General features: G+C 39.0%; 1 protein-coding gene across 6 annotated transcripts in view; it reads left to right on the top strand.

Moving 5' to 3' along the window:
- ADAMTS20 (ADAM metallopeptidase with thrombospondin type 1 motif 20) overlaps positions 1-12,695 on the top strand; it is a 93,565-nt gene that overhangs the window by 74,672 nt on the left and 6,198 nt on the right. For all 6 annotated transcript variants that reach the window (XR_004751371.1, XM_035328269.1, XM_035328262.1 and 3 more), the window contains 3 exons: positions 5,287-5,454; positions 8,388-8,561; positions 11,888-12,058. Coding sequence is in view for 5 of the 6 variants with exons in the window: in XM_035328269.1 (XP_035184160.1) it covers positions 5,287-5,454; positions 8,388-8,561; positions 11,888-12,058 (513 nt within the window). In the remaining variant the exon portion in view is untranslated. The remainder of the gene's footprint in view (positions 1-5,286; positions 5,455-8,387; positions 8,562-11,887; positions 12,059-12,695) is intronic.

Genomic DNA, 12,695 nt, shown 5'->3' with positions numbered 1-12,695 from the left:
GCAACTACTTTGTTTAACCCTATAGGACTGGAATTTTTCTGATCTGTTATCTTTGTCATGTTTCAAATTTTTCCTGTCCAGTCACAGAAGTGCATGCCAAAAAGGAAAAAAAAAAAAGAAAAAAAGAAAAAAGAAGATAAAAACCCACACTTTCTAACATTTGTAATATTTGTTATCATGTTTAGTGGCAAAGCACTGCGTTTGATCACATTCGTGTGTTAAGTCTCTTTATGGCTAATATGAATACAAAGAGACCCTGTTATACGCTTCCCATTTACTGGTTTGTTTTTCAGTCTCTCAAAGCCCAGTAAGCTCCAGCTAAGCTACACAAAATGCTCCCTTGAAAGAAAAGGTTAAGAAAATTTAAAATGAAATCCACCAAATAATCCAAAGTCTTCAACCTTGAAATGAAATAATGCCAATAGTAAAAGCATCAAAAAAGGTTTTTTAGTAAGGTTTTTGTGAAACGACATCTGTCAGCTGCAGAGAGAGCTTTAATTTGGTAGGACCTGATGATGGCATGCCTGCCTGAGCATCAGTCTGTGCTGCGGAAGGCACCAGGAGTCCTGTCAGGCTGATCCTCGTAGAATTTTACTGCTATGAAAAAAACCAAACAGATGAATCGTAGTTACCAGTGTTATGGAATGACTTTGAACAATAGTAATCAAGTCCAGCTTTTTACTGCAGTTTTATGTTTTTAAAAGAACCTGACATATGGGAAATATTACTTTAGCCAATGTTGAGACAAGTGCTAGAATTTCTGTGTAAAATGATTACAGGATGTTTTTTTCAACTAGTATTTTTTTTAAAAAAATGATCGTAGTTATTTTGGGATTTAAAGTTCTTATGGATTTTTATTCTACACATGCAATCCACAGCAAATGTATGGAAAAAATGTCCTCTCCATGAGCCTCCAATCATGTGGAATGTGGTACAAATGAAGCCACTTTACAGATGTCTTGAATTGTAAGGACCAAGTTGTTCTTGACCACATGCAAATTTATTGAGTAGAAGGAAGTCAAGCAGCAAGAGAGTTAAGTGCAGTTATACTTCTCCCAGTCAGGAGAGTTAAGCCTTGGGAAGATCATTACCAGAGCATCTCACAGAACAGAGTGGGCACCCAGCAGCAAGAGAACCAGATTCCACAAATAGCGTGTAGTAATGTATTAGGAGTTTCAAATATATGCATACAGGCTTGTGGAGGGCAAAACTCACCCTCCTAAGAAATGCACTATAGTCTAGATTCAATAAAAGGACATGAGTGGATTCCAGAGCACAGAACGAGGCCTTTGTCCAGCGCAGCTGAAAATCTGATGCTTCATACTGATGATCTAAAGCTGAAAGGAAGCTAGTCAGGCAGATATCCTAGTTCAGTATATGCAATATGCAACTCCAAGGAAAACATAGATGATGAGAATAGAGCTCAATGCAGGACACCTCACTGTAAGCTGTATATAGATGCTTCTAGACACTTGGGATTCCTAGTCTGGGATCTTGCACAGAACCTATGTTTCTCATTTAAAGAACTGAGCAACAGCTATGATCCATCTTTACAGAAAGCTAGAAGACTCATCCCTGCTTCATACTGATTAAAACTTTTGATTCATCATCTGAGAATTCTTTGGTATTTGCTCTCTGTGCTGGAAGACAGGCAACCCCCATTGGGCCAGGAGTCACCAGTGAGAAGCTGTGTTGGGCAGGAGCAATCTTCCTTTGCCTTGCTGAGCATTTGTGCATTTGCTTTTGCACATATTAAAGAAAAAATAAAAAATAAAAAAAAAGGGGGGGGGGGCATTTCTCTTTCTTTGTTTCAATTAAATATTGTCTATCAGTGTGTTTTGTAAGGTGCCTGCTGTGCTACCAGTGTACACTTACAAGGAATTGCTTTATCAGCCTGACAGTGTGGAAAGGGAGAAAAAATTGGTTTTAGGATATTGATCATCCTTATGGGGATGTAAAGAACTGAGCTGGTCAGTCTGTTAAAGGATTATTTATGGTTGTAGAATTACTACCAAAGAAACTTTTTAACGTCTTAGACTGTGGCTTGGGGCAACCTAAGTGCTTCTGCAGCTGACGTGGATGCAAGACTAAGGATAACAGTCTTGGAATTAGTTGTCTAAATTTCATCCAGGCCCCACTTACGTTACAAAGGATCTGATCCACAGATACTTAGGTTTCTCTTCCTCTCACTGGTGTTGGTGGGAGATGCTTACTGCAGCGCATATAAGAATCTGTCCTGTGCTGGAGGTGCTGGCAGCTTCTCCATGAAGTACGAGGAGACACAGTACCCCAAGTACCTGACTTTTTTTTTTTTTTTTTTCTTACTAATAAGATGTTTTCATTCAGTGAAACAACAAACATGCATTAACTTAAATGACTTAAACTTCAGCATTTCTTCATGTCTTTTTCAGTTAAAAATAAATAAATAAAAAAGAAGAAAATTTCAAAAAGCTCTAAGTTGGAACTCATAATATCAGAATGCTAGAGAATTACCTCTTACACAACGAAGTTTCTGTTTTACTGTAAGATCTGTTAAATAGGTGGCTTGGATACATGGAAATACAGATCTGTAATTTGGTGAATATGTCAAAGAAAATGATGCCAAATCTGCATACTGAAATGCTGTTCCTGTATTTCTGGAAAGCTTACACTTTGCCTATAAGGATTTACTGCACTTTGCAGATTTTTTTTTCCATAATCCTGACCTGTTGACTGCACCTTTTTAATTTATTACAAATAACATTACACTAACATGAAGTGGAAAATCTCCCTGGAAAACGTATTATTCAGAAGTGGATAATTTCTTCCTATGAGTTGGCAAAATTCTGTCACTTACTGTCTCTCGAAGCAACAAAAAAGAAATTTCAGATGATTTATCAGTTTTGTTAACTGGAAAGCTAAAATGATCATAGAATCACAGAATGGGTTGGGTTTAAAGCAACCTTAAAGATCACACAGTTCCAACCCCCTGCCATGGCAGGGACACCTCCCACCAGAGCAGGCTGCCCAAAGCCCCATCCAGCCTGGCCTTGAGCACCTCCAGGGATGGGGCATCCACAGCTGCTCTGGGCAGCCTGTGTCAGTGCCTCACCACAGGCACATGAGTTCTTTACTCATGGTAAAGAATTTCCTTATATCTAATCTAAACCTACCATCTTTTAGTTTAAAGTCATTCCCCCTTGTCCTACCACTACACTCCCTGACAGAATTCTTCCCCAGCTTTCTTGCAGGCCCCCTGTAGGTTCTGTAAGGTACCCAGTATATACCCTTCAGGTATTGGAAGGCCTCTATAAGGTCTCCCTGGAGCCTTCTCTTCTCCAGGCTGAACAGCCCTCATTCCCTCAGCCTGGCTTTGTAGGAGAGATGCTCCAGCCCCTTGATCATTATTGCGGCCCTCCTCTGGTCTCGTTCCAACAGGTCCATGTCCTTGTGCTGGCGGCCACAGGGCTGAACACAGCACTCCAGCTGGGGTCTCACAAGAGAGGATTAGGGGGGAGAATCACCTCCCTCAACCTCCTGATAAATTGAAAGGTTTTTTTGAGAGCAAAAAGATTTAATTTAGAAACATTAGTGGAATTGTCTAGCACACAAGTAAAAGGCAAGTTGTCACCAAATCAGCACCCTTAGCATTTTGCAAATACAGTTGCAAGAGAAACACGCTATCCATTGCATTGTGTGATAAATGAAATTTATTGCTTTATTCTGCAATGACTTAGTTTTAAACACATTGGTGGTTTAAACCTTTAAGATTACACATATCAATGTTTACAAACATATACAAATCTGTGTATATCAAGGGCAAGAAATTCAGCTGAGATTCTATTTAATGTTATGAACTTACTCTTATTGTGAAAAAATGTTTCTGTATTAGCAGGCTAATTTGATATAGTTGCTTATTCTGTATTTTAAAAACTTATCTCCAGCCAGGTTTTGTCTGGTTTTGTACTGAAAGCTGTATGTTCTGAACTTCATTCCCTGAAAATAGAAAATTATGTGTATTTTAAAGTGCTTGAATGTAGTAATGCAGTGTGTAATGCTAGTGACACGGAAAACAATGTAAGATAAAAGGCAGAGAAGTATCTTAGGTGTTTGGAAAGGAAGTCATTATTTATATCTTTTTTTTTTTTTTTTCACATCCATGTAGAAATTAAATTTTGATTTGAGTATCAGTTCTGTGGCTGATTGTAAAGAAAACATTTGTCCAAGTGTAAAAGTACAGGGTAAATTGTAGAACAAAGTAAATGTGTTCTCTTTCCAGATGCAAAACAAAGTGGCTCCATTTATCAAAACTTTTTGTTACTATAACATAAAATAGAAAGGTTAACAAAAAGAAAAAAGAAAAAGAAAATTAAGAAAAAAAAAAAGATTTTAGTGTTTGCTTTTAGAAAGTTCATGATCCAAAATAAACCAGCTGAGTTGCCACCTCATTTGTAAATGCTTCAGATACTCTTTGTTTGACTGAAAGTTCCCTGGGACCTGCAGTTCTGCTTTGCAGGTGACAGGGATAGCCGTGGTCTGAAGAATTCAAGACCAACCTCACTGCAGCTCAGGAGGTTAGCGGAGTAATGGCTTATTCTCCAAGAGAATGATCTGTCAGATGCACCCTACTCATGGCAAATGCATACTGTTGGGATGGGCTTCACAAAATATGTCTGCAGTTCCAGTGGTTTTATGTCAGAGTGGGAGATGTCCTAGAGCTAGCCTAGCATATGGTAGCAATTTTCTAGAAGAAACAGAAGAGGCAGGGGAGATCAGGGGCAGGACTGAATCTCCAAGTTTACAAACTGGAAAGTCTACTTAATACATATTCTCTGGCCTCTGTGCCACATACAGTGAGATACCCAAAGCTCATGGAAAGGAGGTGTCAGAGCAAGCTTGACTTCATAGCCGAATAGTTGGAAACATCATATCCATTATTTTGCATTTTCTTTCTTTAAAGCTTATATTAAACATGCTAAGCATAATGCTTCCATGAAAATAGCAATATCCTTAGAAATAGAAGGCTGATTGTGAGACTATAATATCAAGCTAGCATGGGAGACTGAGCTCAGATAGTCATCAGTGACTATTTGAATGAAAGAACAATATGTGATAGGGATCTGATCAATAATGCTAGGTACAATAGAAATGGCATAGAAATTCCAGATACATACAGTAGATATGTCAGAATATAGAAGCTTATTCATACAGTTGTAGAGTCCATTTGGGGCTACTCCACAGATTCTTCTGGTTTTCTTATTACTCTGAGATTTTTAGTGAAGTAATTAAATATACTTCTCTTTTCAGTGTTCTGTTTCCTGTGGAAGAGGTTTGAAGTATCGTGATGTGCATTGCTTTAATAGCTTCCAAGCTAAAATAGAGGAAGGAAACTGCAGGCATTTAAAAAAACCACGGACATACAAAATCTGTAGAGCTGGAAGATGTCCTGCTTGGAAAGTGAGCAGATGGAAAGAGGTATGTGAAATCTGCTATAATTATGTTCTTCTCTTCTATAAAAGTACAAGGCAAGATCATATTCATAACGCAGTGCTTCAATGAAAATGTGTCAGTAAGTTTTCACATGCAAATCACAATTCAATTTGGAAATCAGTAAGAAGTTATTTTCTTTTTCTCTTTTATTAAATAATTTGCAAGAAATATCTGTGAAAATTGAAAGTATTTGGTAATCTGAACCTTGTACAGAATAGTTACTTAGGACTTTCCTTGACTTGAAAATTCAAAATAACAGTAAATTTCAGAAGTTTACTTCTCACCTACAGTGACAAATTCAGTAGTACTGCTGCTGTTGCTGTCATAGTCTGAATATTGAAGTAAAGCCAGGTTTGTGGGGGAAGGAGAAGAAAAATGGCTTGTGGACACAAATACTTGATCCCCCCACCCCACTTTGATCTTGTAAAATATCTCTCACCTTATTAGAATCAAAAAATCACTTAGGTTAGAAAAGACCTCTAAGATCATCAAGTCCAACCTAGTTAATTAGCACTGCCAATTATACCACTAAAACCATGTCCCTAAGGACATCTGAATGCCTCCAGGGATAGTGACTCAACAACTTCCCTGGGCAGCCTGTTCCAATGCTCCACAACACTTTCAGTGAAGAATTTATTTATTTTATTATTATTATTTTTTTCAGATATCAAATCTAAACCTCTCACGGTGCAACTTGAGGACATTTCCTCTTGTCCTATCACTTGTTGCTATGGAGAAGAGACCAACACCTATCCTACTACAAACCTCCTTTGAGGTAGTTGTAGAGAGTTATAAGGTGTCCCCTGAGCCTCCTCTTCTCCAGGCTACACAACCCCAGTTCCCTCAGCCGCTCATAAGACTTGCTCTCCAGAACCCTCACCAGCTTCGTTGTCCTTCTTTGGACACACTCCAGCACCTCCATGTCCTTCTTGTAGTGAGGGGCCCAAAACTGAACACAGTACTCGAGGTGCAGCCTCACCAGAGCAGAGTACAAGGGGACAATCGCCTCCCTGGTCCTGCTGGCCATGCTATTTCTGACACAAGCCAGGATGTCATTGGCCTTTGGCCACCTGAGCATACTGCTGGCTCATACTCAGCCAGCTACTGACCAGCACCCCAGGTTCTTTTCCACCAGGCAGCTGTTGTGAAATTGTGTTCAGATCAGCACATTGCAGTACTTTGCATTTCAGCCAATATTTTCTTACCTTCTCATATAGGAAAATGCCCATTTCCATTTAGAAGTCTGTTCTAAAGCTGATCGCAGCTGATGCCTTGTTTTCTGTTAAATGCAAAGATATTTATTTGAGAAATAGAAACCAGATCTTCTTTTCAAGCAAATGGCATAACCATTAACCTACACGGTCATTCTCTTGCTCCACAGATCAGTGAATAATTGCATGGAGAGTGAAATAGCTCTCTTCCATTTTATTTTCCTCTTAAGTGAGGTCAATGGGTAGTATGTTGGTTTAACTCCAACAGTATGAAAGAAGAAGAAAATGTTCCAAACAGGTTTTAGTTTTGTCATTCATTTGGGGACTTTTGTTTCTCCCTCCTGTCTTAATCCATCAGTGTGACATTTCTGATCACAATAGAAATTCCTATTACTGAAAAAACTGATCAGTCTCAGATAATTGCTACTAGCAGGCCCAGGACACCCTAGAGAGGGAGAGTTTAAATATTTGTCTGTAAAAAGACATGGGTGCAGTAAGGCCTAACAGGAGCTAGAGGCAGAGATTGTACAAAAGTCAGGCATGTTCTCCAGAGTTAACTCATAAACATGCTCTTATGTTTATGGTTAAGTAGGTATTTTGTTCTCTCTTTAAGAAACTGAACTAATTCACATATCCGGATAAGACTGATATATATAAGTTCATACATCAAAGAAATTGGTAGGCCATTACTCTCAGATTGAAAAACAAGAATAAAAAGCAACTGACTTTGAAAAGAGAATATGAGTTAATACCCCACACATTAAAGACCATACCTGAGTGATAAGGAGTGTTAAAGGATACACAAAGGTACAGAAACAGATGCTCTCTAGTGTTATACAACTTTAACCATTTGGTAATTCTGTGATTTCATTAAAAGACCTAGACTCTTAACCTTTTATAGGGAAACATGGAAACTTTGGATATTACAGGAGGAGGTTCCAAAATGGTGGTGATAAAATGCAGGCTGCCATTTATTACTAGTCTCCACAATTTGGCCGCATCTGATAGAGCAATATCTACTTTATGATTAGGTTGAGTCTTTAGGTATGTTTTGGGACCTAATTGTGCTTCTGACTGGTGTAACAGAGAACGTCTATTGCAGCAAGTCTTTGTATTAAGTATTGCTTAGTAAACTGCCATTGTAGTTAACTCCTTTTGGCCAGGGTAAGGAAAAGAGACATATGGTAGACAGGTTTTGAACCTTATTAAGCTCATCATGATTTAAAATCTTTAGTACTACCTGCAAAAGAAAGACAATAGCCTCAAAATGCTGCACCATTTGCAAGATTTTTCTAGAATGAAATACTTTTTCTTTCAGTTTAATATCTGCATTTTAAAATAACAGGCAAGACTGTCATTCTTCAATTGAATAATGAAATAAGGTGAACTCAGTACTTTGAACTGTTTGATCCTGCAAACCCTTAAACTTCTGTTTTGCATATGCATAAGCTGATTGTTCCTACTGTGAATTAAGATAAGCAGACAGATCAATCTAGGCATGTTGGATGCATTCTTTTTCTGTATATCTTACAGGCTTTGATTTTAATTGTAATATACATTTTAATCATAAATTTATTCAGATAATAGGGTGGGGTCTGCGGAATGTATTTTAAATAATATTCTAATAACACTCGCTAATGGAAACTGCGCCACTTTCTGTTGACTGTCTCATTTCACACTGACATAACTAATTCTGATTCATTTCAGTGTTCTGTGTCCTGCGGAGTGGGGATTCAGCAAAGGGACATCTACTGTCAGCTGAAGGGCCTGGGTCAAGTGAGTGAAGCTGTGTGTAATCACGCTGCACGGCCCACCAGCCAGAGACGTTGTTGGCTGCCTGCCTGTATGCAGTACCGCTGGTTGGCAGATGAATGGGAAGATGTAAGTAAGGCTTTCAACTTGTATAAAGTAACTACGAGTGATGTAATGAGTTTTCCTACTTCTTTCAGATTTGGATACAATTCTAGTAGCCTTTATGTTGCAGAATAACACACGGACATGCTGGATATTTTGAAAGTCAAATTTGCAAAACTGCTCTGGTAGAGCTATGAGCAGGTCCCTAATAATAGAATTGTGTCATTTTATTACAAAGGTCTTTATATAGTGCATAAAAGTTTTAATAAAACTTCATGATGAAATATGCAAAAAACATTTTTTAAGAAGAGAAATACAAATGAAACATCAGCTGGAATTAAAAACCTCATCAGTAAAATCTTTGGGAATCAGTTTTTTTCAAGAACTTCTGTATGGCAGACTAACCAGAAAAGAAACAGCAAAAACAAACATGTCATGTTCAAGAAAATCTAAAGATACCTCCAAGAAATAACTTTTTTTTTTTTTTTAATGTGATGTATATTTTCTACATGCAAAAATAATTAAGTAAATTTTGTATCCATGTATGCACACACATGCACACATAGAGGGAGAGAGAAAACAAAATCTGGAAAATACCTGAAATGGTGTACAGAAGAGCCTGTCTCTTACTGTAACATTAAACAAAAACTCAGTTTGTGCAGTTGCAGCATCTTTACTCTGCAGTGTTAAATTTTTTAGGGCAATCCCCCTGAAACTTTGAATATGAAGACTCATAAATGTCAGAGATGCAGTGCTGTAGAACTAGCTACTGCTAATATATAAATTATTTGCTGGTGTTTTGCAAAAACCTGGATAATATTCATGCAGTTCTGGCATATATTCCTCTGTTAAGCCCCATTGAGAGAAAGGTGACAATACAGGTTTCTTCCAAATGTTCACTTCTAATGTGACCTTGTTAAAATCAGGAATTAGAGTAGAAATGTCTCAGGATGTCCTTTTATCAGAAATGCAGTTTTTCAGAGAGTGATGGTGAGTTTTCCTTTCCTATCAAACACTTGTATATTCCAGCTGGGTATTATGATCTCTTCACTACAAATGCATTGTTTCACTACATCATCTGTCAACTTCCTAAATTTTTCGACATTTTTACTGCTGTTTGCTTGAAATTCCCATGTTCAATTCCCTTCTCTCACCAGATTCATACATAACCCTAAACATCTAGCATTGATAGTAAGTCTTCAGGTGTTTATCTGTATTCCCCTCCTGGTGCAGTATGTACTCAAACTCAGAATATTTTCCCCAGCTGTCTCTGCTCTGAGTGCTTGTGTGTCAATTCCTTGCCTCACCAGTCCCAGCATATGAGAAAAATTTCCAGATCTAGCATTTGTACAGCTTACAGCTGGGAGGCTGGCTATTAGCAGCAGCCAGCTTTTTCATACCACATAGACATTTTCATCTACAAAGAAGAATCTCTCCTGGAACAATATATAAGGCATAATAAAAGGTAGTCTTCTGCCTGTCCTCATTACCTAATGATCAGGTTATTCCTCATGTGCCTAATATTCTGACCTACGTCATGCCATTAAAAGATGAGATGTCTCTGTAAGCTACACCAGCTAACTGTATCCACACTGCACCCCTGCTACAAGTCCACACATCTTCACTCTCTGAGTGACGGGATTTCTTAGAGGCTTAATGCACATTGGCTTAATGCACATATGGCTTCCACTGCTGAGCCCCATTCTCTTGCAGATCTTCTGAAAACAGGCAGGTAAGCTCTCTCTCTGGTTTACATCCATTATTCTCTCTGATTTCCCACCATCCTGTTTGTGGCCTCAGCTTTTCAAGAAAGTAGGCGAGCACTCAGATGGCAAGGAGATTATAAGCACTTAATTCCCTAATCATGAGTCAATACTTGAATTTCTCCTTCAGGTGTTAAAACCTTACTCCTACCTAATGGAAGTGAATTTTTATATTTTTTTTTCTCAAAAAAAAAGCCTGCTACAAAGAGTGATGAGAAGCTGATCTCAGATGTAATAAGGCTGTTGTTTTTCCACATCAGTAACATGATATCACTGATTGTTTTGTCTATTAATTTCTTGCTCACGTGAAGAGAATAGAAGGCTAAAGCTTTTCATCCGAATGATTGTTTACCTGGGTCTCAGCTTGTTTAGAGCTTTCTGGTCAAGAGTGGTTTGTAAGCCCAGGTGTATATTTTGCAGCTTCTTTCAACAGTGTATTTATGTCAGTGAAATTTCTAAAGCAGTTGCTTGGGGCTCAGTGCTTGCTCATGAAGTTTGCAGGTGACACCAAATTGTGGAGATGGGTTAATATGCTGGAGGGCAGGGCTGCCATCCAGGGGGTCCAGACACGCTGGAGGAATGGGCCGACAGCAACTTCCTGCATTTCAACAAGACAAAAGCAAAGTGCTGGGAACAAAGCAACCCTGCAGCAGCCCAGGCTGGGAGGAGCAGCCTTGAAGCCTGGTGGCAGCTGAGCCTGGGCCAGCCATGTGCATCACTGCCAGCAGCAGTGATGGCCTGGATGGTACAAACAGGGACCGGCCAGTACATCAAGTGAACTGATACCTCTTTCTCAGCACTTGTTAGACCAAGCCTAGCTTCTACATTCAGTTTTCGTTCCCCTGTGCAAGAAAGACATTGATAAATGGGAGGCTGGATGGGGGCCGAGCAACTTGCCTGTGAGGAGAGGCTGAAGAAACTGGGCTTGGTCAGCCTGGAGAAGAGGTGGCTTTGGGGAGACATATCAGTCTCTCCACCTCTGTATTATGTAGTCTTTACCTCTTTTCTGGATTCTCAGTCTATGCTGGCAGAGCTGCTGACGATACTCAGTCTCACAAACCAGCCATGGAGGGAGGTCTGAGGATATTCGGGGCAAAGGCACAGTCTCAATAGAGACTGCTGCCCCAAACTGCCCCTGGTTTTACTAATAGGCAGTTCTGTTTTCTTTTGTTTTATCAGTGTAATATCATGTGTGTGCCTTCAGGGATTATTTATGTTTTGTTTTCAAGACCAAGTTATTCTTTCCATATTTCACTTAAATCCTATCTTGACTGTTTCCTTTTCATGCAGAAGAGCTTTTTTACTCAACCTATCATTTTAGCCTGACATTTTTATTTTCTGCTCCATCTCACCCAACAATTACAGTGTCATGCCATTATGTACTGTTGTTTTTACAGCTGATTGGAGGTATCTGAACACTGAAAATAAAGTAAAGGATTTTGATTCGGTCCAACTCTGATAACACATGTTGTAAAAGTTTTTAAGTTTTTGCTATCTGAATTTTAGTGATAGGTGACAATTGACAAATAGCTTTATTCTGTAAATGACTGGTTTAGTTCCACATACTGTGATTGTTTTTCTCACACTCAGTGCTCGACATCATATAGAAGAGAGGAAATACACCGAAAGGTTAAGTGTGTGGATGAAAAGCAGATCCAAGTGGATGAAAGCTTCTGTGATCCTGCCACAAAGCCTCCATCAACCAAAAACTGTAGGATAGCTCCCTCTAAGTATGTTGTGCTTACAGGAGAACTGTCACAGGTAAACTAATGATATTGCTTGTGCATTGTCATGTAATGTTATGCTGAAGAGTATTATACTGCTGTAAAATGTACCTTATGAGTGCAGAGGAAAAAAAGCATATTTTCTTCTGAAAAAGGGTGCCCCAACTTTCTCCACAGTGAACCTTCCAGTCAGTCATGGTTTATTGGAGTAACTGTCTGACTACAACCAAACTCTGATTAGTAAGCACTATGGGATAACAAGTTATTAGGAAGAAACAGTGCTTGATTTTAGAGAAGCTTATGCTGTAATGAGGGATGCTAAATGATGCTAACATGAGTGGTGGCGGGAACAGGAACAGGAAAAGGCAGTCCTAGGGCCTGTTTGCTAAGTGTTATGATTAAGGGAAAGTCACCATAAATAAAACAATACAGGGGTGAAAGAGAGAGTGTTACCTTTGCCATTTGACACTGACTGTCATCTGGTAGCCTGCCTAGGAGATACGAACACCTGCTAGAGGACAGCTGCCCTTATCACCAGACTCCTCTGCTAGCTCCAAAGGAAACGTCCTTACAAACTGAAGCAAACAGAAATCCCTTCCTTGATTTCAGTAAAATGTGAGAACAGTCCCTTGTGGGAAACAACCCTTGCACTACCTACATGTGCAGTTATGTGT

Source organism: Oxyura jamaicensis, chromosome 1 (assembly GCF_011077185.1).
Source record: "Oxyura jamaicensis isolate SHBP4307 breed ruddy duck chromosome 1, BPBGC_Ojam_1.0, whole genome shotgun sequence".
In the NCBI taxonomy this organism is placed as follows: Eukaryota; Metazoa; Chordata; class Aves; order Anseriformes; family Anatidae; genus Oxyura; species Oxyura jamaicensis.
This window is presented reverse-complemented; position numbering and strand designations above follow the sequence as displayed.